The sequence below is a fragment of the Gouania willdenowi genome, chromosome 17 (genome assembly GCF_900634775.1).
Source record: "Gouania willdenowi chromosome 17, fGouWil2.1, whole genome shotgun sequence".
NCBI classification, from domain to species: Eukaryota; Metazoa; Chordata; class Actinopteri; order Blenniiformes; family Gobiesocidae; genus Gouania; species Gouania willdenowi.
Genome location: NC_041060.1, coordinates 4,357,393 through 4,384,037, shown reverse-complemented (window position 1 = coordinate 4,384,037; position 26,645 = coordinate 4,357,393). Strand labels below are relative to the sequence as shown.

Sequence of the window (26,645 nt, the reverse complement as noted above, 5' to 3'; positions counted from 1 at the left end):
TCTTTTGTGTCTCTCTGTTACTGATGCCGTGCTGCTGCACTTCTTCTAATGATGGTTGAGCTTGAATGGTTTTAAACTGGGAGCCGTTTCTTGTCTTTAATCTATAATCTGCTGGTATTGATTGGTACCAGGTGACCCTCAGAAGTCGGTCCAGGACCAACTTCCTCTGATCATCGGCTCAGCGTCTGCAGGTCTGCTGGTCATCGTGGCCCTGGTGGTTATGGCTGTGGTCTGCCTCAAGTAAGGGTTGGATTGTGTGGGATAGATGATGCTTTAATGGTTTGGTTTATTAGAGCTGGGAATGTGACTTTGTTGTTGTCGTCGTTGTGGTTGTTGTTTACAGGAAGCAGCGCAGCGGCTCAGAGCTGGAGTACACAGAGAAGCTGCAGCAGTACAGTAAGTCATGCCTCCATAGTTAAACATAGTTAAGGTCACTCATACCATCAATCATCTAATAAAAACATTTCCTCGTTTGCTCAGAGGAAATCTAATTTAGAGCTGAAAAATATAAAGTGGATACATGTGCAGCACAAACAACGTGAATCAATATTAGAGCCGTTATCACAGATGGGAACACAAACGTGTGATTCTGTTTAGTTTTTTCTACTTTCATTTTTCTACGTTCTTGTTCTGGTTTTGTGTGTCATTTTAGTGTTGTTATTTAGGGTTTTTTGCCATTAAAAGTCATTTTTTGTATTTTTGTTGCGTTAGTGGAGTCATTTAATATCTTTGGAGTGTTTTTGTTGCCATTTTGCTTATTTTTGGCTTCATTTGGTTTGTTTGTTTGTTTTGTTAATTTTGGTGTGTGATTTTAGTGGGTTTTTTGTTGCTATTTTGTTTGTGTAATTGGAATCATTTCATGTATATTTTTGCCATTTTGTGTTCTTTTGGAGTCATTTTGTGTTTTTAGTTGTCATTTTTTGTATTTTTATTGGTATTTTGTGTTATTTTGGATTCATTTTGTGGGATTTTCTTGCCATTTCGCATTTTTTTGGTGTCAACTTGTGCATTTTTGGTGTCAGTGTATTTTTGTAATTTTTTTCTGTTATTGGACTCATTTTGTGTATTTCCACTGTAGTTTTGTGTTTTTTGGTCGTGTGTTTTCTGTCATTTTGCCTACTTTTTAATGTAGTTTTTTTTTGCCTTACTGGAGTTGTTTTGTGCATTTTTATTGTTGTGTTGTGTGTTTTTGGAATCATTTTATGTGTTTTTATTTCTTTTTTCTTGTTATTGGGGTCATTTGGTGTATTTTCTTTCTTTTTTGTGGTTTTAGAGTCATTTTGTGTATTTTTTTAGTTTTTTTGTGTGTGGCATTGGACTTATTCTGAGTATTTTTATTGTGGTTATGTGGTCATTGTGTGTGTTTTCTTTCATTTTGTCTTTGTTTTTAATGTATATTTGTGTGTTACTAGAATTATTTGAGTGTTTTTTTTCTAATTTTGGGTGGTTTTTTTTTTGAGTCATTTGCCAAAAGGCATCGAAAATTAACATCATCCACTTCAACTGCTTTATATTTGCAATTAAATATTTACGTTTTTTTTTTTTTGTTTTGTTTTTTACAGCAAGTGGTTAAATGCCAACATTTTTAGCTGTAGATGTAAAAAGTACATTAACTTCCATCCTATATTTAACCTTTGGACGTGATTCATTATTAATGCTCATTCTTTAAACATTCTTTCTCAGTTTCTCCAGGAGTCAAAGTTTACATCGACCCGTTTACCTACGAGGATCCAAACGACGCCATCCACGAGTTTGCGAAGGAAATCGACATTTCCTGTGTGAAGATAGAGGAAGTAATCGGAGCAGGTAAACAACAATAACGCTGCTGTTGTTTGTGTGAGAGGACAGAGGAATATGTGATGGTGATGAATGATTTATTAGATCAGAAGTGGTTGCATGTGTAGCGTGCCCTCGGTGGGAGGAGTCAGTGTTTATTTGTTTGTTTATCAGTTATTGTTCCTGGGCTCCACAAATTACACAGTGACAATAACATTTATATTGCCTCCATCATGGGTCAATGCAATCACCCCAACGTGTGTTTTTGGAATCATTTTGTGCATTTCTGTTCCTATTTTGTGTGTTATTGTTGTCTTTTATGCCATCATATGTGTTTTTTGGAGTCATTTTATGTATTTTCATTCTTGTTATGTCTATTTTTACACTTATGTTGTGTGTTTTTCTTGACATTTTGCATGTTTGTGGTGTCAATTGGTGTGATTTTGTGGTTTTCTGTGTGTTTTTGGAATCTTTTTTTGGTTTTTTTTTGCCATTTTGTGTGATTTTGGTGTCAATTAGTGTATTTCTGTCATTTTTTGTGTCGTTGGAGTCATTTTAGTGTTGTTTTTTTTTTGCCATTTTGTGGCTTTTTGGAGTCATTCTGTGTATTTTTTTTGTTTTCTGTGTTTTTGGAGTCATTTTATGTCTTTTTTCAAATCAAATCAAGTTTTTTTAGTTAATCTGTGTATTTCACAAGCTTTACATCTGGAAAAACTCCCATTAAATACACAACTTGCCTCCTAACACTTAAATAACTGTTAGTCCAGTGTAATGCAGCTTCAGAAAAACCATAACATTTACTTTTTTGTAACATCTATTACATGCAATGCTGCAGAAACGTCCATCAGTGCTACTTCCTGTGCATGAGGTGTAACCGTCCTGGTTTTCTGTGTTTTTCTTTACAAACGTCGGTGCTCAGACACCAGATTCAACCCTAAGTTCCTGTCGCCCCACACCCACACCATCCCCAGATTTCACTGTAGATCCATTCACTCTCTGCCCGACATCTTTGACCCCTGACCCCTCCCCCCCCGCCCCCTCCCTCCTCTACCTCAGTAGTTCACTCCTATTGAAGCCAAACCCACGACTCTTTTAAATCAGTTCCTTCACCAACCAGTAACACCCCCCCCCCTCTCCCCCCCGTGACCTCCCTCCCTCCTCTTTCCCTCCTTCCCTCACTCCAATCACCCCCCCTCCCCCACCCCTCCCCCAGGAGAATTTGGCGAGGTGTGCCGTGGCCGTCTGAAGCAGGCCGGCCGCCGTGAGATGGTGGTGGCCATAAAGACGCTGAAGGCCGGCTACACAGAGCGCCAGAGGCGGGACTTCCTGGCCGAGGCCTCCATCATGGGTCAGTTTGACCACCCCAACGTGATCCGCCTGGAGGGGGTTCTGACCCGGAGCTGCCCCGTCCTCATCATCACTGAGTTCATGGAGAACGGAGCCTTGGACTCATTTCTGAGGGTGAGTGAAGGGAAGATTGACAGCAGCTGCTTTTTTACATCTTTTTTGCTATTTTGTGTTTTTGGAATCATTTTGTGTCTTTTAATTTTTGTTTTGTGTTTTTACAGTGATATTGTGTATTTTTCTTGTCATTTTGCATATTTCTGGTGTCAGTTGGTGTATTTTGTTGTTTTCTTTTGGTGTATTTTTGTTCTTTTGTGTATTTTGTTGTTTTCTGTCTTTTCTTTTTTGCCATTTTGTGTGTTTATGGAATAATTTTGTGTGTTTTGGTGTTTCCTCTGTGTTTTTGGAGTCATTTTATTTCATTTTTTACCATGTTGTGTATTTTTTGGATTCATTTTGTAAATTGCTGTCATTTTGTGTGTTATTGGAGTCTTTTTGTGTATTTTCATTTTTTTATGTGTGTTTTTACAGTCATGTTGTGTATTTTCGTTATTTTTTGGGAGTCATTTTGTCTGTTTTTGGAGTCGCTTTGTGTGTTTTTGCTGTCAATTGGTGTATTTTCGTTATTTTTTTTGTGTTGTTGGAGTATTTGTACGTCTTTTTTTTTTTAAGTCAGTCTGTATGTCAGCTTGTGTATCACACACACACACACACACGCACACACGCACACACACACACACACACACACACACACACACACACACACACACACACACACACACACACACACACACACACACACACACACACACACACACACATCTCTTGGTTATCAGAACGTTTGACTCTTATGTAAAACACCCTGAGGCTCTGTTTGCTGAGCGATGGAGATTAAATGTGTAATATTCAGCCTAGAGACAGGAGCGGTGTCTGTGTGACTGACTGACTGACTGACTGACGCTGACACACTGACGCTGACACATTTCCAATGTACAAACTCCTGCTGAAAGCTGTCACACACACACCTTTGGCCATCATGTTACGCTCTCCTCATGGGGGCAAAGAATCCATCAAAGATCAGACTTTTGGGTTCAGTTCTAACCGCCTACACACACACACACACACACACACACACACACACACACACACACACACACACACACACACACAGTGCTGAACAAAGGCTGGATGAGGAGTGAGAGGTCGCTGGTTACGTTTCCAGCTGTGTGGGGGCTTTTATATTTACATTTAATAACATGGCTACACGGGGAAGGAGTCTACCTGGTGAACCGGTCGCTAACGACCAATGCTGAGCTGCTAGCATCAACCGTTCAGTGCTAACAATGAGCTGCTCTTTAGCAATTTCATCATTAATGTGCCTTTGTTTGCACTTAAACCTTTAAAGGATGTAATATTCAAACACTAAGTGACAGATATATTTCCCTGCAGGATCTTCACTTCAATTTCCTTTGATTTTGAGACCAATTTTTATTTAAAGCTGCAGGAGATTAAACATTTTTATCAGATAAAGGTGAAGGTAATAATCACTAATCTGAGTACTAACAAAGAAAAGAACAGAAAGCTTTGTTCACATTTCTGTAGTTTTATGTGTTTTTTATAGAGTCAATTTGGATATTTTTTCTTATTTTATGTGTTTTTAATGATGTTTTGTAAATTGTTATTTTCATTTAATTGGGTAGTCTTTCTGTGTATTTTTCTTTCCATTTGTAAATTTTTTAGAGGTGTTTTCGGAGTAATGTTTGTTCATTTTGGTTATTGTTTTGTATTTTTCTCCTTTATTTTCTGTGTTTTTGTCGTCCTTTCATGTTTTTTTGAGAGTAATTGTGTGTCATTTTGTATGTTTTTCTCTTACTTTACGGGTTTTTGCTAATGTTTTGTAAATTATTCTGTTATTTTTACTTAACGTGGCAGTCTTTTTGTGTATTTTTCTTCAATTTTGTAAGTTTTTAAGAGCTATTTTGTGTGGTTTTGTTATTTTCTATGTTTTTGTGTATTTTCTCAGTAATTTTGTATGTTTTTGGAGTCAATTTGTATATTTTATTTTATTTTATATTTTATTGTGTTTTTGATGATGTTTTTGTTATTTTGTATATTTTTGGGTGTTTTCATTTTTTTTATATTTTGGGGCATTTTTGTTATTCTGTAATATTTTTGTTTATTTTTTGTGTGTTTGGTTACCGTTTTGTATTTTCTCTATCATATTGGTGTGTTTTCGTTGTCCTTTCGTGTATTTTTGGAGTCATCTTTGTATTTCTTTCTGCATTTCTGTCATTTTGCAAAATTACAATTAGTATTATTTATTGTTTTACCATCACCAGCCCTCCCGAAGGAAGGGTAAAGAAAAATGTTATTAGAGGAAAGATATAAAAAGAGAGGGCAGCGTTACCCCATGGTGAGGGGGAAGAAACAAGGGAGAGAGAGTTAGGGTGGGACATTAGAAGGAGTATTATCAGTGGTTTACATTTCACAAAAGGAAGTAATTCAAATTAAACCGAACCATTCTCTCATACGAAGAAAGCTGTGGAATAAAATCAAACACTGCAACAGGAAGAGAAAGTGATGTACCTCATACATAATAGGTCTGCATTTCTTCCTCCTATCTTACATTATTTTTAAAAATAGCTTTCCTGCAAACAAACAGAAAGAAGCCTGGACTTCACCCACCAGTGTCACCCAGCGGGTGAGTCAGAGGAACTCACACGGAGGAGGCTGTGGAGCTAACATTACACGCAACGCTAGCACAAACTGTCTAAGTGTGTGTGTCACCCACATGGGAACCAGACGCACACACACACACACACACACACACTGTAGCTTTGAAGGCCTGCTGCGTGTTTATGCTTCCATCCGTCTCGACTGATTCGTGTGCGTGTTTATGTCCCGTCTCGTGTTCTCTGCTTCCTCATCGCAGAGTGAAAGAAGGAATTGATTATGTTTGAGAAATGTTCCATTTTTCCGCTGCTGTAGATGGAAAAAAGTGTGACATACATCACCCACATACAGTTTCATTTAATCCTGCAGGAGTTTATATTGATTTTTAAAATTGCCTATTGACATTTACCTTGTTAGTAAACTCTGAACATGCTCTTACATGACATGGTTAAAAAAGGATTCCCTTTTTCTCTCTAAAGGTTCAAGTTTAATTTGAAGTAATGTTGAAAACCTTCATAGTAAAAGTTTTAAAGCAGTGCTTTCATTAATCAAAACATTTAATCTGACCTTGGAAGTGAAAAAATACTGAGCTTTACCAAACCACGTGTTAGTGAGGGTGGAGCTCACCTCCCTGTGGAGAGGCAGGGGGAGGAGTTATTCCTCTTATGATGTCACAAACACAGCAAATTCAAATTATCCCATCTGAGCACACATTTAACCACAGTAGAAGTACTGTTACTTTGATTGATATTGTGCTCAAGTACAAGTAAGTCATACATAAAATACTCAAGTACAAGTAAAATGTAGCTCAATGAAATAGTACTCAAAGCAAAAGTTATTAGTTACTTTCACCCCCCACGTTTATTTTTGGTAATAAATTTTGCCGCGGTTCCCTTGCATACAGTAAACATCTCATGTAGAAACTTAAAAAGGAAGAGACCACATCTTGCACATTTGGAATTTAATTTATTTTCCTCAAAGGTATCTTTGTAAAGTAAAATATTTGTCAAAATGTAAAATTAAATTCGAAATAAAATAAAAATCTCAGGTGCTGAACAGTGCCATGCCAAATGTGCCATGTGGGTAACAACATAATAGGTGGAAACTAGGGCTGGGACAATTCTTTGACGTAATCGATGATGTCGACGCAAAATGTGCGCGCCGATGCGTCGTCTGACCAAAACAACGACGGCAGTGCTGGAGAATAACTAACGCCAGTGGCTCCTCCGAGTTTCAAAAGTGCAGGACACGCACTCTTTTGTTGAAGGTATCTGTGCCCCGTAACCCTCGTCCTTTTTCACGGGTGTGACCGGACGGCAGCGCGTCAACGGGACAAGGAGGAAACACCCGCCGTGACATCAGCGGCAGCAGCAACAGCAGCCGCACACATTTACATATCACTGTGATTGAGTTGAAGAGCATTAAACAGAGTATATTGCAATGTTGAGGAATTCATGTTTTTTTTTCCATTTTAGATATATATATATATGTAAATCAACATGTATAAATTACTTTTAGTCAAGTAATGTGGAGATAATTGATAATCGAATCGAAGAGAATCGAACTGAAAAAATGAATCATTAGATTAATTGATGAATCAAAGGAAAAATCGCTCGACTAATCGTTTGAAAAATAATCATTTATCCCAGCCCTAGTAGAAACCTGAACCTGAACCAAAGAAAGTTGTTTTGGTGTGGTGCATTACATTTATTCTGATTGATCGTCTTTGATGTGATGCATTTGAGTGTTGTCTAGTCATTTAGGGATCCATTCTCCCGTCCGGAAGTAAGTGCTTCTTTCCTTCGCGTATTCTCCGGTCCAGGTTCCTGACACGCTCACTGCGCGTAAGGAGCCAAAAAGCGCGTTGTCTGTGAATGAAGGCGAGTTGATGGAAAGGAGGCGCTGATGTCCTTTTTTTTTTTGCCAGTCTAGAAATCACGGAACATGGAATTTTGCCAACGCTTGTAAATGTCATTGAAAACCGTGAAAATGACAAAGTTCACTTTTAATTTGAAACGCCTTCGTTGATAAACAATGTAACAAGTTGATTTGATCAGATCATTGATCAGATTATTGCACTGTGAGGATCGGCGGCATTCTGTCTGAGTCAAAGTTAAAATCTCTCTTTTTGATCAGCGCTTCATCATCATCATCATCATCATCAGCGTCCATGCACATTACATCATCACCACCATCTGTCAATAATGTTTCACTAGTTTTTTACTCTTGTAGTGTGAGCAAACTGTGGCTTTATGTTGTACATGGTACACAGTGTTAAAATAGTTTAATCAGCCTGACATCTGTCAGAGTTTGTAACGAGCTGCAGCAGCAACACACACACACACACACACGCACACACACGCACACACACACAGCTGATAGGCTCCTCAACGCACGGGTAAAATAAAATGAAATGTAACATTTTGTGCCGTCTAGAACTTGTAAATGTGAACATATTAAAAAACGCTGATGGTCAATCCTTTGGCGTGCTTGTGTGACTCCTCCCACCCCTGTGACAGCGTCAGTGTCGCTTTGCTTTGGATCGATTCTTTTCTTCTGCAATATTATGAGTCCGTATGGCTTCAAATGTAACTAAGTTCAGACTTCTAATATAGTGTTTCACCTTATCGGGGCGCTGCACTTATTGCAGGGTTGGTAGCGCGTAAAACGCACACCGGAGAATACGCGTAAAGCCAGATTTGAATGGGAACACCCACATTTCAATGCTGCTCCACCCACACTGCGTCACTGGGATGAAGGCGTGCAGTAACTGATTTAAGTACGGGGGAGAATAGCGTGCAGCCAAAAATAGCGCTGCTGTGCTGCTTTTTGGACTTACGCGCATGGGAAAATAGAGCCCTTCATTTTTTCTAGTTTCACAATGTTTGTTGATCATTTTAAAACAAAAAATAATGATTTACTCCGTAACGGTTGGGTGTAGTGTAATGTAATGTAGCAAATTACTTCTTTTAAAACATACCTGAGTGCAAGTAAAATTACTGATTTAGAAATATACTCAAAAGTACAAGTACCCATAAACGCCACACAGTAACGTGAGTATTTGTAATCCATTACTTTCACCTCTGCTTTTAACAAAATGTGGAGCAAACGAGGCATGGAGGAATCCTACATTTTCACTTTCTGGGCCTGCACTACGAAGCTGGATCAGTATATCCTGGATTTATCTACGTTAGCTTCATGCTAAGTTAAGCCTGGCTACGTACTCTAGTGACAGAGGTGGTGATTACAGCGTCAGACCAATCACAATCACAGAGGAACTGTTTAGAGCAGCTTACGTCACAAATGAGGAATAATTCTTTAATAATATGAAGAATTTGAATCCATAATTCAGACCAAAAACAACACTGTAGCTACAGTAAAAGCAGGAAGGAAGGAACACAGGCAGGAAACTGCTGACACTGTTTATGCGTAAAAATCCATGGGATGATGAACGAACATCGCTCTGATCATTTCACTTTATTACAGCACACACGTGTTTCTATTTAAGAAGACCTCCTCAATTGATGTATGTATGAATGAATGCATGATCAGCGTGTCTCATTCTGGGTAAAGTGCTGGATAGAAAAAGTTAGCGCGATAAGAGGAAATCCAGCTATGTAGTACTGGACCTTTGAGCCTCATAATGAGGCTATGGAGACATATTACTGTTCCCATTGAAAAGTGACATTTGTATTATGTGGGACCTTTAAATGAAGCCCAGAGTTTAGTGTTTGACATTATATTACTGCTCAGTTAGAGACGACCAAGCTGGTTTGGATGTGGAATGATTTTTAAAAATGTTTTGTTCCTTTTGTTGTTGTTATTAAATGGAGTCAATGGGGAGCTGTATTGGCTTTAGTGAGACAGTGATATAAAGACTCTCATTAATCAGCTAATTGGACATCATGCATGAAAAGGTCGTCTGTCTGCAGCGTTCTGACAGGTGTCGTGTTTACGTGGCAGTGATGATGAGTGATGCTCTTCCTCCTCCTCCTCTTCCTCCTCTTTATCTCTCAGCCTCTCTGACGTTCCCTGTTTGTTCACATTTTACAAACGCCTCCTACACTTTTTCTCCTTGTCTTTATTTACTGCATCCGTTGCTTGTTATTGACGCCTCCTGTTTGTCCTTTGTGCTTTTCCCTCCAGCTGAACGACGGGCGTTTCACCATGACCCAGCTGGTGGGGATGCTCCGAGGCATCGCGGCGGGGATGAAGTATCTCTCAGACATGAACTACGTACACCGAGACCTCGCTGCCAGGAACATTCTGGTCAACAGCAACTTGGTGTGCAAGGTTTCTGATTTCGGGCTGTCGCGCTTTCTGGACGACACGTCAGCTGACCCCACCTACACCAGCTCTCTGGTACGTGGACGCTCTTATTTTGAAAGTACAGTAACTGGACACAAAAACACTTTATTCTGCTTGAAGAAGTGTTAATTGATTTGTTTTAGTATTTTTTCAAGATAAAGTACGAGTGACTGCCCTCTATGGGTGGAAACGTTGCTATTACAGTTAGCGATGTTAGCTTATATACACAGACCGCTTCTCCTTAACCTAATTTTAAGTCACATGACATATCTCTGCATGGATATAACAAGTTACGCCTACTTTTAATGTGATTTATTCCACAAAAAAACATCGTAAGAAAACTTATTCAACGTAGAAACGGAAAAAATGTCATGTTTTTATTTTTAATATGTTGTATTAAACCGATGACCGATATCACATTTTATGGCTAATGTGTTAATTTTATAAAATAATTATAATCATATATTTTATAATATATATTACATTATATATGTGTATATATTATATTATAGTAATAATATTTGTATGCCCCACCCCCACTCCCCACGGGAGTTACAAAAACTAGACTATGACTCATTTAAAAAAAAAAAAAAAAAAAGCACGTTAACAAAACCTATATTAAAATATTTTGATATTTTTGTCGACTAATAAAGTCTAAACTATCATTTCATCACATGGTGGCGGAATCCAATCAGAACTCGTCATGAAAGAAAGAAAAATGCATAGAAACACACAAAACTACAACAAATGTACAAAAAACGAGTCCAAAAACACAAAATCACAACAAAAAAATATTAAAAAAAGAGATAAATTTAGAAAACAACAACAAAAACACACAAAATGACAACGAGCACAAGCAAAAATAAAAAATACACAAAATGACTTGAACACTCTTCTCCCATAGATTTTAGTCGACTAATATCTTAATGTCATTTCATTGAGTAAAACTAGACTATAACTGAGTTCTGATGACTAAATTTAAACTAGACTAAAACGAAATGCTTGTTACTTGTTGAATTGTTGTTTCTTTTCTTAACAATTTTATATTTTGTGTTGGGGCGTGACAAGATGACTATTGTTGTAATTAGAGATATAGGAATAAAGTTAAATTGAATTAAATTAAATGAAAATTTGCTGACTAAAGTAACACTGATCCTACGCTAAAGTACCAGTGGCACGTTTATATCACGTCATCCTTTTCAGTTTTTCTTTAAGACAATATTTTCCCTTTGCACGTGTGTGTGTGTGTGTGTGTGTGTGTGTAACATTCCTCAGCTGTGTGTTAATTAGTGCGTGTGTAAACAGGGAGGGAAGATTCCCATTCGGTGGACGGCGCCGGAGGCCATCGCGTTCAGGAAGTTCACGTCAGCCAGCGACGTGTGGAGCTACGGCATCGTCATGTGGGAGGTGGTTTCATACGGAGAACGGCCGTACTGGGACATGAGCAACCAGGACGTGAGTGACAGAAACTAAACGTTCTCTAAAGAGCTTTTTTTATTTCCTCAGCTGTGGTTATCTGCTGCAGCAGCAGTGTGTGCGTGTGTGCGTGTGTGTGTGTGTAACCGTGATGCAGTTTAAACGACTTATTTACATTCTCTGCTGCACTTTTTCATACAAATCCAAACAGCACAGACACATCGCAGCATTTCTTTCTTTTTTTATTATTGTTACCTGGGCTACACACACACACACACACACACACGCACACACACACGCACACACACACGCACGCACGCACGCACGCACGCACACACACAGCAAAGAGCCAAAGCCATGTGTCGTAGAAACACAGGAAATGACAACATGAAATACAAAAAATGTAAAGGTTTAGAAAACGACAACATACAACCTGCAAAAACCACACACTAAATGAAATAATAAAATCACAAGACAACAAAAATTCAAAATAAGAGAGAAATTTAGAAAATGACAAAAAAAACACACACAAAGTGACACAAGAAATCACAAGATAACAACAGAAATGCCCAAAATTTCATAAAATATACACAAAAATGACTCCAAAAACACACAAGATTACAACAAAAAAATACAAAATACCGTATTTTTCGGACTATAAGGCGCACCTGATTATAAGGCGCACTATCAATGAATGGGCCTGACCGGGTCTATTTTCATACATAAGGCGCACCGGTTTGTTGTTGTTATTATTATTATTATTATTATTATTATTAAGCGAAACAAAATAGTCTGATAAGTCAAACTTTATTCAACTCATTAGCAATAATTCTCAACATTGTTCAGGTTTAACACATAAAATATAGAACATTACACTCACTTTATCAGTTCAGTATGTTGAAGCACAGTACTGGTACACATCACTCCACGAGGTGTCTGACTACGGTAGCCCTGAAGCGCCAAAAATCCATCAAGAGGTGCAGCTTCATAGTTTACCAAAGTTGTACTAAAACATTTTGACATATTAATTTCATACATAAGGCGCACCTGATTATAAGGCGCACTGTCGATTTTTGAGAAAAATAAAGGATTTTAAGTGCGTCTTATAGTCCGAAAAATACGGTAAGAGAGAAATTTTGAAAACGACAACGAATAAACACAAAAATAACTCCAAAAAACTCAAATGACAACAAAAATACACAAAAGGACAACAAATAAACACTAAAATTACATCAAAAATACACAAAATGACATAAAATTTTATACAAAAATGACTCAAAAAATCCAAAACGTCAACAAAAAATACAGAAATTGACAACAAATATACCCAAAAATGACTAAAAACTCCACAAATACACAAAATTACTCCAAAATGACAACAAAAATACAGAAATGGACAACGAATACACAAAAATGACTCTAAAAAGACTTCAAGAATACATAATTGTACAAGAAAAATCACAAAGCCCTGTGTACGCGGCACTATTATTCTCTAAAGACGAGCTGTTCTAAAGGAGAGAGAGAGAAAACGGTGTAGCTTGAAAAACAATGTAGTGTATACTGTATATAATGTATGTAGAACTTCACACACACACACACATGCTCGGTAATAAAAGCATCAAAGTCAGAAGCCGTGGATTGTTTCCCTCAGCCTTTGAGCCTCCGTCTCAGCTCAATAAGCAGTGGAGTCAACAAACACACATCTAAACAAAAGGTACTCGCACTCACGGCTTCAAGCACGGCAGAAAAATCAAAGAACAACGAGCAGCAGCAGCAGGAGGAGGAAAAACGCCTTATTGTTCCCAAACGCCGTCTGTTTACGTTTTAAAAACCTGTATCGAATCATTGAGCCTGTGACTTCTTCTTCCTCCTTCACTCCTTTTTGTTTTCCGCCGTCGGTCACAACACTTTTCATCACTTTGTGGAAACGCAGGGTGATTGTGTTTCTCAGCTTTTTCACACAGACAGGTAGACATAATACAACCAGGGTGGATTATTATGACACAACACCAAAGACTCAGAGCTGAAATGGAGCAGATTCTAAACGTAAACGCGGGTAAATCCTTGGCTCAACACTCAGGATTTAGTAAACATTAGATGTAATGTTTTATTCTGAACCCCAGAGGCTTTTTTGACTTTGCCAAGGACAAAATGTACTGAATAAATAACAAATACAAGCGCTGCACAATGTGGACACTAATTTTGTGCATGCAGCCCCCAAACTAAATACACAAAAAAAGACTCCAAAAACATACAAAATGACGAGCTGAAACGCAAAATAATAGAGAAATTTAGAAACCCACACCACAAATTGCAAAAACAACACACAAAATAACAGCAGAAATACACAAAATGACCTGAAAAATTCACAAAAATGACTCAAAAAACACGCAAAATGACAACATAAAATGCAAAAATAAGAGAGAAATTTTGAAAACGACCACACACAAAGTGACTCATAATACACAGAACAAAAAAAATTAAAGTAGAATACTTTAAGAACACACAAAACGCAATCACAAGACACACAACAGAAATGCACGAAATGAGATAAAACATTCACCAAAATGACTCCAAAAACTCTGAAAGGCAACAAATATGCAAAATAAGACAAAAATTTAGAAACCGGCATCAAATATGGACAGAAATTACCCCAAAATCACAAAATGACTTCAATAACAACTACAAAAATCAACAAAATGACAGAAAACATACACAAAAATGACTCCAACAACTCAAAGGGTGGATTATTCCTGCAGCCCTGACAGATTAAACTCTACACCAAAGACCCAGAGCTGAATTGTAACAGATTCAGGATTTAGTAAACATTAGATGTAATGTTTCATTCTGAACCCCAGAGGCTTTTTTGACTTTGCCAAGGACGAAATGTACTGAATAAATAACAAATAGAAGCGCTGCACAATGTGGACACGCTCAAGTCTCATTTTGTGCGGCGCCCAAACTAAACACAAAAAATGACAACATGAAACACAAAATAATAGAGAAATGTAGAGAACAACAACACACAAACAAACTCATAACACACAAAAACACAAAATGATTACATTAAAATACACAAAATGACTCAATGTATTGTTTAAGTCATTTTATTGTCTAGTGTATTTTTTTTAAGTTCTATTTTAAGTCATTTTGATCGTTTACTTTTGGGGGCCTCACAAAATTAGAGCAAAGGCCGCGTGTGGTCCCCGGGCCTCCAGTTTCCTACGTCTGGTGTAGAAAAGGAGTCAAGATCGTGTTTCTTTGCTGATGTTCAGTAAATATTGGAGTTTGAGAGCTTGGCAGATGTTTGTGTTGTTCTTGTGGGACTTTGTTGGTCAAATTCCATCTGATTCCTGTTAAGATTCCATAAATGTTTTACATCTCATTCCCAGTTTGATCTATGGACGAGAAAAACAAGACTCCAACTGAAGCAAAGTCCACTCATACAGAAAATCTCACCAAATGCATCTCAGAATAAGCTCATAACACAGCTTTATGTGATTTTAGAGTGATTTTTTTGTACATTTGTTCACACTTTGTGTGTCTTTGGGATCATTTTTGTGTATTTTTGTGAATACATTGTGTAATTATGGGCATTTCTGTTGTTTTTTTGTCATTTTTGTGTATATTCGTTGTTGTTTGGTGTGTTTTTGTTGTTTTCTAAGTTTCTCTCTTTGTATTTTTCATGTGTTTTTGGAGTTATTTTGAGTTTTTAACGGTGTCGGCAGCTTCCTACTTGTGTTCTTTTCTTCCTGCTTTTTTGTGCTGATTTATGGATTTTAATTATTCATATTTTTAAAGAATTATTCCTCAATAGTGATGTAAGTCGCTTTACAGTCTATACGTGATCGTGATTGGTCTGACGCTGCAATCTCAACAAGCGCCTTCATTTAGTCAGGCTGAAATCAACTTGCTTTAAGTGAACATGTTCATATCCTGATTCGTAGTACAGCATCTCTCTGACGGAGAGTGTTTGGTTGGGTGAAGCCCAATAACGGAGACAAATCCAGGCTTTGCTTATCTGGCTTCATAGTACAGGCACTAAATGACAGAGAAATTTACAAAACTACGATACAAACACACAAAAGGAAAACAAAAATATACAAAATTCCCACAAAAACACACAAAACAACAAGACACAAAAGACAACCATAAAAATGCACACAATAAGAGAACAATACACAAAATACCACTGAAAACACATGGAACGACAACAAAAAGATTAAAAATGACCACAAAAACACACAAAACAACAACAAAAATGCACAAATGAAGGAAACAATTCACAAAATTATTACAAAATGACACTGAAAACACATGAAACGACAACAAAAAGACTCAAAATTACACAAAAACAATTAAAAAAACAACAAAAATGCACAAAATAAGGGAACATCTCACAAAATGATCATAAAATGACACTGAAAACATGCCAAAGACTCAAAATGACCACAAAAACACACAAAACAACAAGAAAAATGGTGGCACTGAATGGCGTTTGTTTCTTTCTCTTCGTGCTGATGTGACTGTTTCCTAATGATCTCAGGTGATGACTGCAGTGGAGCAGGACTACCGTCTGCCCCCCCCCATGGACTGTCCCATGGTTCTGCACCAGCTGATGCTGGAGTGTTGGATGAAGGAGAGGAACCTGAGGCCCAAGTTCTGCCGCATCGTCAGTACCCTGGACAAACTGCTGCGTAATGCCGCCAGCCTCAAGGTGGTGACCAGCAGCTACTCAGGGTGAGTAATTATAGGGCTCAGAGCTCCGCCTCCTTCTCACCACGTGTTAGAATCCATGTGTCACTCGCAGCATTAGCATCAGCAGCAGCATCAGCAGCTTTGGGAACCGTGAGCGTGTGCCGCGCTGCAGGCTTTTAAAAACTCACCAAAAATAATGAATTCCATTGACGTTGTTTTAAAGGCTCTGAAACCAAGTGACGAGCACTTTATTTGAAACATATTGACAGTTTAATCCAAGAACGCACCTTTTATTTTCAGCGGGGGGGGGGGGGGAACAATGTCACAAAATGTGTCTTAGTTTTATTTTGTTTTTTTACTGAAGTTTTCTTGAAGTGAATTCAGAGAAGGTGGAAAACAAAGTGGATGTAGCTCAGCATGTTTCAGAGGAAGTTGCTGAATTTACTTTATGAAAAGCTGCAGTAAGAAGAACACAAATGGGCTCCGTTAAAAAAAAAAAAGGACTTTAGTTGGAGAATTTGTCCACGTTTGCAGTTTCACTTCAGGCTTTCATCATTTTATTTTTCTGTCAATGTCTGCAAATAAGCAAAATGACAGTAAAATACACAAAATGAGAGAAAAATATCCTTAAATGACAGAGAAATGTACAAAACGACACAAAATGACAACAAATATGGACATGGCAACAAAAACACACAAAACAAATAACTGGTACGATAAAACAACAAAAATGCTTGAAATAAGAGAACAATATACAAAATTACACTGAAAACATGGAACAACAACAAAAAGCCACAAAATGACCACAAAAATACACAGAGGAAGTTCCTAAATTTACTTTGAGAAGAACACAAAAAAAGGACTTAAGTCTGAGAATTTGTTCCATGTTTGCAGTTTAACTTCAGGCTTTCATCATTTTATTTTTCTATAAACGTCTGTAAATAAACAAAATGACAGTAAAATACACAAAATGATGAGCAAAAAAATCACAATGAGAGAAAAATATACAAATTGACAGAGAACTTAATAAAACAACACAAAATGACTAATTTGAGAACAAAAATACAAAAACAGACAAAATGTCAACGACAACAAACACAAAATGAGAGAAAAATATCATAAAATGACAGAGAAATGTACAAAACGACAACACAAACACACAATATGACAACAAATATGGACAAAAAGGACAACAAAAATACACAAAAGCTCCATCATCTGCTTCATCTTTTCTCTCTGACACGCGACTTCTGAGTTTTCTTGGCCCGACGTTCAGTCGACGACACGATTAGCAGCAGCGGCTCAGACGGCTGATCCTCCTCTGTTTATTGATGTATAATGAATCAGGGCAACTGCTCGTGCACGACGCGTGCACGTTTACTGCTGCTGCCGCTGCTGCTGCTGCTCCTTGGCTTTAAAGTCTAACGCTGAGCCCCAAGGGCGAGTCCAATGCCAGGATTCAGGCTCAGTGAAGCTAATTGTGTGTGGAGATGTAATGGCTGACCTCGCTTTAATTCCCGCTGTACTCGGCGTACGCTGGAGTGTCTGCGATAGGACGGACAGCAGCAGCAGCAGCAGCATTGAGGGCTGCTGATGTGGAAAAGCAGGAGGTGATGGAGTGTGAGTAATAATAAGGGAGATTGAGGAGAAGCTAAAAGAGAGGAATGTGTTTAATTAGGGCTGCTAATGAGCTTTTTAATGCATCGGCAGGGCTGCGTTGGGTGGATGGGAAAGCGATACATGTTTGTGTGTGTGTGTGGGTGTGTGTGTGTGTGTGTGTGTGTGTGTGTGTGTGTGTGTGTGTGTGAGTGTCCATGTTGTTGTTGTGAGCAGACGACACAGCGATGATGAATTTATGGCCTCATCTGTATGCAGCAGTGAGAGAGAGAGAGGGAGAGGATTGTCAGAGGGTAATTTAGAGCAGCTCCATGTTCTCGTTGCACCGACACTTGCTGCTGCTGCTGCTGCTGCTGCTGCTGCTGCTGCTGCTCGTCTGCTATTGGCTGCTCAGAGATGTCAGAGCAGACAAGAGCAGAAAGAAAGAGAGATAGAGGATATGAGATGAAGCTCTATCTGAGGAGCATCTTCTTCTACCAGGGTCTGAAACACAAGGACAGTGGACCAAGGACGATGGACACTGAGACAATAGGAACTCCTTCATTAAAGCTGCAGATGTGATGTCGTAGTATCACATCACTGTGTAGTAGGGCTGGGCCAATACGAACCAAAACTCATATCTCCATATTAATCTCTCATTAAAGCACAGCATGCATGTTGAAGATTTTTCCTTGTTTTTTTATCATTTACATTTAAGCATTTAGCATTAGCATTTAGTGGGAGCATTAACATTATCATTTAGCGCTAGTATTAGCATTAGAATTTAGTATTAACATTTAGCATTAGGATTTAGCTTTAACAATTAGAATTAACATTTAGTATTAGCATTTAGCTTTAACATTAGCATTTAGCTGTAGCATTTTGCATTGACATTTAACATTAGTATTAACATTTAGCGTTAACGTTAATATTTTGCATTAACATTACTATTTAGCATTAGCATTTACCATTAGCATTAACATTTAGCGTTAACTTACTTGATCAAAACTAACTGTTATATAAACAGTTGAACATATTTTTTTAAGATTTGAGATATTTGCATGTTGTGCGTTGAAAGAGTTCTCCTTGTTTTTGTATCATTTATATTTAAGAATTTAGCATTAGCATTTAGTGTTACCATTTAGCATTAGCATTTGCATTTAGCGTTAGTATTAGCGTTAGCATTAGCATTTTGTATTAACATTTAGCATTAGCATTTAGCATTAACAAATTGATTTCGCATTTAACTTTAATATTAGCATTTAGCATTGGCATTTAACATTTAACATTAGCATGAACATTTTGCGTTAGCGTTAACATTAAGATTTAGCATTAGCATTAACATTTACCATTAGCATTTACCATTAGTATTAACATTTTGCGTTAGCTTATTTGATCAGAACTGAATGTTGTATAAATGTATTTTTTTGCAAAACAAAAAAATTTGGTTAAACACATTTTTTAAAATTTGAGATTTGTGGGAGTTCTCCTTGTTTTTGTTGGTCAGATGTTTAAAATAAAACTAAAAACAATCATTTTTGTTCCACCTTGTCATGGTTTTTAAAATGACCCACACACGTTGGTTTATCAATTGTTCCGTGATTATTCAGTTGTTACACTGCAGATTTGTAGTTTGATTGGAGGAATAATTTTGGAGATATGGCCAGTTTAATGTGAGGGGGGTGTGTCCTTATTTTTCTTCCATTTTCAGCTTCCAATATCTCAGGAAGTACATCACATAGGAAAGTGAAATATGGTATAGTAATACAGCTCCACCTACTCTCTCAGAATACACAAAACATCTGCTGTACATCCTATCTGGTGGACATGCCAGCTCCTCAAAGTTGGAAGAGTGAGTATGTGTTTGGGTCTGGAACATGTTTGGGCCTTCAGTAAACAACTTAGCATATGCCTCAGCTCCCTGTAATCTGATCAGCTTTGAGCTATGAACATAGACTGTTCACATCACTATTGATTAGTCACATATATGCATTGGTTCTTGGGTGACACGCTCTGGAAATCAGCAAAAATACTTTTTTTTTTTTTTTTTTTACTATTTTCATTGGCCAATAACTGCATGAGGGAATGTAAGAAAAAAAATCTGATCTTTTTTCAGATTTTTCTTCATGAGACTTCTTCATTTACATTTTGGACCCCAACTTTGGGTTATTTCACCACTCGCAAATACTGATAATCCTTTACATGAGGCCATTGTACAGTAGCTTGGCTCTGTGTCTTATAATCATCTGTGTTTTATTAGTTTTTTACTTTCAGAAAATCAACACAAACCCACTCACTAAATAGTCCAAATCTCAAAAAGTATTCATCCAATCAAGCTGAAAATGTACTATTGAATTAGTAAATAACAATTGGTAAAAAGAAAATTCTGAATTTTTTTAGAGTAAAGTACATGGGTTGTCCTGAGAATTTGTTGAAATGACATGGAATGACCAACATGGATTTTTATGGTCTTAGTCTTGGTGCGTTTCATGTCTCGGTGCGTTCAGGTCTCGGTGCGTTTCATGTCTCGGTGCGTTCAGGTCTCGGTGCGTTTCATGTCTCGGTGCGTTCAGGTCTCGGTGCGTTCTGTTCCCGGTGCGTTCAGGTTTCGGTGCGTTCTGTTCCCGGTGCGTTCAGGTCTCGGTGCGTTCAGATCTCGGTGCGTTTCAGGTCTCGGTGCGTTCTGTTCCCGGTGCGTTCAGGTCTCGGCCTCAGATCTAGTCCTCCTCCACTGACCCTTATGTGTGTTTTTTTTGTTTCGTTTCAGGGACCTTCTGAGGCTGGGTGCGACTCTGCCGGGACACAACAGGAAAAGTCCGGACGACAGTCAGGAAATCATCCGCCAACAGATGAGCCAAACCCTCCCCATCAGAGTGTGAAGGGCTACGAACCAGAGCTTTAGAACCTACCTTTAAACTCTGACACAGAGAAAGAACCTGATGTAAAATATCACAAAGAAAAGAAACGAGGGAAGCTCCGGAACCTCGGCGGAGGAAAAAGGAGACGTTGTTTGAGGCGCTCACAGAGAACTTCCCGTTCACAGTGTGTGTGTGTGTGTGTGTGTGTGTGCGTGCGTGTGTGTGCGTGTGTGTCCATTACTCGTGGATAATTCGTGACTAATGACATAAAGCCAAACTTTCTTATCGCGCCCTCTCAGGTTGTGTTTGCATGTCTGCATGTTTTTCTGCTGGTTGGAGATCAAGTCTGAGACCAAGCAACCGACTCAGAGGGAGGAGCTTGACCTCCACACGCCATCCATCCATCATTCCATCCATCCATCTATCCATCCAATGATTGATTTCCTCTTTTCTTTTTTATTTTAAAACCCAACCAGGGGTGGACTGGGACAAAATGTGTGCCCTGGCATTTTCTGTCTAGACCATCTTGTTATTTACATTATCATCAGACACCATGTAGAAACCATTATTAAGCCAGTGATTCTCAACCTGTGGCTCTTTGTCTTCATTTTAATGATTATTTCCCCAGAAAACCTTAAAAAGGGGAAACTTTGTAAGTTTTGACACCTTTTTCAGACTTTAGCTCTTTTTGCTAATAAATATTGCTTTTTTTCAATTTTTTGTCCATTTTTTGTCTTTTTGACAATGTTATCAAATTTTTGTCTTTTCTTAATTAGGCCACTTTTTAACCCAAATAACTTAACTTTTGCTTAATAAATGCCACTTCTTTCCTTTTTTTTCCCTACATTTTGCCTGTTTTTGTTCCACATTTTTGTCTTTTTCACTATTATTTGCCACATTTTGCTCATTTAAGCTACCCTTTGCCGCGACATACCACCTGGTTCCTCTTTATTTGCCCATTTTTTGGCCACTCTTCACTGCTTTTTGTCCACTTTACTCACTTTTCACTCTTTTCTTGCCACGTTTTTGCCACTTTTGGACTATTTTTGGCCACTTGTTACCACGTCTGCCTCCACTCGCTCATAAAAGAATAAAATAAACCGTAGCGGACCGGACTAGCCCCCTTCGGGTCGACGCCCCACCGGGATGATGCCTGGTATGCCAGATGGCCAGTCCACCCCTGTACCCAACCAAAACACTTCTGTTTTGATTCACTTTTTTGGGAAACGAACAAACGCACACCTTCCTCTTCCTCTTGAATGCTGGTCTTCCACTCGTACTGGGAGAAATCTGTGTTGATAAATGTGTACAAAGCATCCGAGTCTTCACACCGTCGTCGACACTGTGCGGGACACGTCGCGCCGCGTCAACACGCTGGCTGCATGCCAAAGCTGAAGCTTTGATGAGAAAAAAGGATTAACTGTTGCTTTTTTTGCTGTGTGGACTTTAACGTCCGTCCTTTTCTTAACGTTCTTTGATTCTGATATGCATTGTTTTGAATGCTAAGTTATTATCCGACGCGGCAAAAAGGAGTGTTTCCACTGTTTTTTTTATTAATGTTTTTATTACAGACGGATGTGAATGAGTGTGACCTTTAGAGACGCAGAGATAGCGCTTTTTTTTTCTTTCTTTCTTTCTTAATTTGACGTTAGATTTGTAACAGAAGGCTCTCGTGGTTGTGCAGTGTTGTGTATCTTACAAACGTGTTGGAGATCAGTGGGAGTTTAAAAGGTCATTGTCTCGATGATGATGATGATGATGGCATTGCAACCTTAAAGCTGCTCAATACGATCATTTTTATCAGATAAAGACACAGTGAGGCTTCGTCAATCAATGAATCAAAGATCATTTGTTCAAAAAATGAAAAGATGGTAAACGTAAACTTTGATTTTCCTTTTGAAATTGTTGGAGAAGTTTAGCGCACTGCATTGTGGGATGTGGAGTCCAGTAGATCAGTGGTTCTTTGCTTGAACTTGTTGCTGGAGGTACTTTTTCATGTTTTTTTTTTTTTACAATTTTTCATGTTTTTCTGGACATTTGGAATTTTGGCCATAATCTGATACTGATATTTTACAGCTCATTTGGCCAAAAAACTATATTTTTTCCCTCACACATAATTGCAGAGATTATCTAGTTTCCGTCGTGGAATTAGCGTCCAGAATTATTCTTCAGGCTCTTTATTGTGTATAAATATCTTTGATATTTGTCAAGGGGAAATCTTTTGGAAATGGGTAAATTCACGGAATAACTCTCTTCTGTGATTGTTGATTGGCTCATAACTCTGTTTATTTACAAACTCAAGAAGGCCACGCTTAGTCCCGCCTCTAAACGGGCGATGAGGCATTTACTGTACATACATGAGCATCTATGGGATGATCAAGGAAAGAAGCCGATATTGATACGTAATTTTAAGGCCGATATCGGCCATTACCAATAATGGGCCGATAATATCGTGCATTACTAGGCTCTACTGGGAACAAACTAAAACTAAAATGGAGTCAACCAATCACTGTCCTCCTTTTCTGGAGAAGAAACACAAGAAATCCCAATAAGGTCCGTCTACAGCAGGGTTTTTCAAATGGGGGTACGTGTACTCCTGGGGGTACACAATGGCACTAAAGAGAGAGAGAGAGGAAAATTAACAAATAAGTGATAAAAACTATAGAAAAAAATCTTTTCAGGCACCATTAAATCAGGGTTTTTCAACCTTGGGGTGGGGACCCCATGTGGGGTCACCTGAAATTTCTGAAAAATGTATATAGATGTTTTATTTATTATTCTTTTATTATTGATAAAAATAAAACACACAATCTCATATTTCTATTCTTTAACTTTCTGAAATATAAATCAATTCAGTTAAACTAAAATGCAGTAAATAATAGTTTTTAATAAATATATGAGCTCAAAAATGATCAAAAACTAATTCTAGAAAAAAAAATGTCCAGAAATTCTTGATGAAACAAAATGAAGTCATATTTACAAAATGAGATTTTTTTCTGTAGTTGTTTTTAAATAGTTTTGTAAGCGAAATGTTGTAGTCAGACAACAAGGGTGGACTGAGAAATAAGAACCACTGATCTGCGGGACTCCACATCCCACAATGCAATGCAGGAAAGTTTTTTGCGAGTGATTACAGTGGAGATCAAACTTTCAAAAATCTTTTACATTTTTTCTGAGCTAATGATCTTTGATTAATCAATTGATCTATTGCTTTATGTGATTATAAAGTGATGGTCTCCAGCAGCGCTAACGTTAGCGTTGAGCTAACGTATAGCCAATCAGCTTCATTTCTCCAGCACGCCGGCGTTCAGAGCAGTTCCTACCGTATTTAAACCGACTGCCTGTATATATAAACTGTCTTTGCTATCTGACCATGACTCTGGTCACATGCTCCTTTCTTTATTGTGGGCGGAGCTAACACATGAGGGAGGGTCATTGCATATATGAAGCTATAATATGTCACAAAGAAACAAGAACATGATGTGTCTGTATAGGACAGACTTTTCCTGTGCAATTAAAGGTGTTAGATTGTAAAAAAAAAAATTAAAAGAAAACAATGTGAGAAAACTAGAACAAAAATACGCATTTCTCTTTCAGTATTTTTACAATAACCATATGCAAATAAATTATTAAACCGAGAAACTCTGCTGTTCTGTTTGATTTCTTTTTCTTCTTCTACTACTTCTATTTCTTCCACTACTATTGCTTCTTTTCTTCTACTATTCTTGTTCTGATACTTCTTCTACTACTACTATTACTTATTACTTCTACTTCTATTTCTTCCATTACTACTACTTCTTCTTCTGATACTTCTACGTTTATTTCTTGTTCTTCTACTATTCTTCTTCTAATACTTCTACTTTAACAGCTTTTCCTACTACTAGTACATCTTCTTCTTCTTCTTCTACTTTTTCTACTACTACCTCTTCTTCTTCTGTGTGACCTAGCAGAGGTGAATTCATTCTCTGATAATCAGCATTATATATTTTTTAATAGTTTGGCCTCAGGCCGATTGTTCCTTCATGCGTTCTTCTGATGTGACTTTACCTCTGGGAGCAGACACAAAGTCAGAGGAGTGAAACATTGGCTGCTTTTAGCTCTGCAGTCTAAAGCTAACGCTAACGACTCACTTACAGACTATGCTTATGATCTCACGACCTACAGCATTTATTTAGTTTCACATATTTTTGTGTATTGTTGTTCACCATTGTGTGTGTATTTTGTGTTTTTGTAATAATTTTTGTGTATTTTTCTTGGCATTTTTTGTATTTTTATAGTTGTTTTGCGTGTTGATACATATTTGTGTGTTTCCGTTGTCGTTTCGTATATTTCTCTGTTACTTTTGTGTATTGTTGTTGGCCATTTTGTGTATTTTGTTGTCATATTGTGTTTTTGTAATATTTTTTTTTTTAATATATTTCTGTCGACATTTTGTATATCATACTGTTATTTTTGTGTTTATTGTTAGTATTTTTTCGTATTTTTAGTGTTGTTTTGTGTGTTAAGAATAATTTTGTGTATTTATGTTGTTGTTTTGTATATTTTTTTTTTTTTTTGCACATCTGTGTATTATAGTTAATTTTACATATTTTGCTGTTTTTTTTCTTCTTTTTTTTGTAACGTTTACTTTGGGTGCTGCACATAATTAGACCCAGGGCCACATGTGGCCCTCGAGCCTCCAGGTAACCTTTATATTAATGTGATGGTAAATCGTTGTTGGGTCATCCTCACAGAGGTTGGAGGAGGTCGTGGTGACATTTAGTCCACATTTTAGCTTTAAATCCTGACATCGACGCTGCTGCGATTAGTGGGAGATTATCAGCAGCTCGGCTCATATGTAGGATCTGCATAATCACACACACACACACACACATGCAAATATAGGCCAGAAAAGAGCCCACAGGAAGGATGAACACACACACACACACACAGATCTAACCATGTTCTCCTTCTCTTTGCACCAGTCACTTCCTGTTTAAGCTGAAAGCAGCCATTTTCCCTCCAGTCTAGAGCAGGTTTAATGCGTCCAATCACTGAAGCTGTGCAGCAGCAGCAGGTCAGCCTGTAGCAGATATAGTTTGCTACGCATCAGGGCCTTTTAACACACTGATGATCTACAGCCGCTGGTGCTAGAGCCCCCGGTGATGGCTCATCAATGGAAAACCACCGTCTTTATGGTGAAGCACACGCAGAGAGAGAGAGAGAGAGAAAGGGAAAAGAAAGCTTATATTGCTGCTGCTGCCTCTGAGGAATCTTTGCATCTCTGCAGCCTCTCAGCAATAATCCTCACATAAAAATGGAGCGTATTTCTTTATTTGAAGGTTCTGTGATGGTGTGTGAGCAGGGCGTGAAGGGAGCAACACGAGGGAAACCGAGCAGAACTGAAGAGAAAGTCCGAGCACTTCAGAAACAGAAAAGTTGTGTTCATTATTAATGACATCTGGAACTAAAGTTTGCATTTATCTCTCAGCTTTGATTCAGCTCTGATTTAGCTTTAACTCATTGCCTGATTCTTAGTGTGTATAACAGTTTTTGTCTTACTATCCCCCGCCCTGGTGTGAAGAGGGATATAGGTTTGAGCTCCATCCATCCGTCCGTCTGAGTTAAAGGGGACAGCTTTTCCCTGAAACTGTTTAAGATACGATAACCAAATTTGTTGGTGGCTTCGGGGTATCAATACCTTGATGGAGTTCGAAAATGAGAAGCGCGCAATTATTTTTTCCAGAATTATTGCCCTTTTTCCATTTTTTTACTGTGTTTGAGGTATCTTCTCTTAGAAACTGCTTAAGATAGTTAGTAATTTTTATATTTTAATGTGATAATATTTTCGTATGTATACATCTAAGTTCTTAGATTTAGGACATTTAGGAAAAGGTTGTGAGTTATAATGACAACCAATCTGGTTGGGGATGTTCATGACAATGTCTTCTTGTTAGTAATAGGATGGGAGACCTCACCAGTTTTGTGTGGCCCCTT

General features: G+C 37.9%; 1 protein-coding gene across 1 annotated transcript in view; it reads left to right on the top strand.

Moving 5' to 3' along the window:
- Positions 1-23,359, top strand: part of ephb3a (eph receptor B3a) — a 67,482-nt gene extending 44,123 nt beyond the window's left edge. Inside the window, exons 8-15 of the mRNA XM_028472465.1 lie at positions 132-240; positions 344-396; positions 1,684-1,806; positions 2,990-3,237; positions 9,940-10,155; positions 11,407-11,556; positions 16,064-16,257; positions 20,579-23,359. Coding sequence (XP_028328266.1) covers positions 132-240; positions 344-396; positions 1,684-1,806; positions 2,990-3,237; positions 9,940-10,155; positions 11,407-11,556; positions 16,064-16,257; positions 20,579-20,690 — 1,205 coding nt within the window. The 3' untranslated portion in view covers positions 20,691-23,359. The remainder of the gene's footprint in view (positions 1-131; positions 241-343; positions 397-1,683; positions 1,807-2,989; positions 3,238-9,939; positions 10,156-11,406; positions 11,557-16,063; positions 16,258-20,578) is intronic.
- Positions 23,360-26,645: the final 3,286 nt, after the last annotated feature.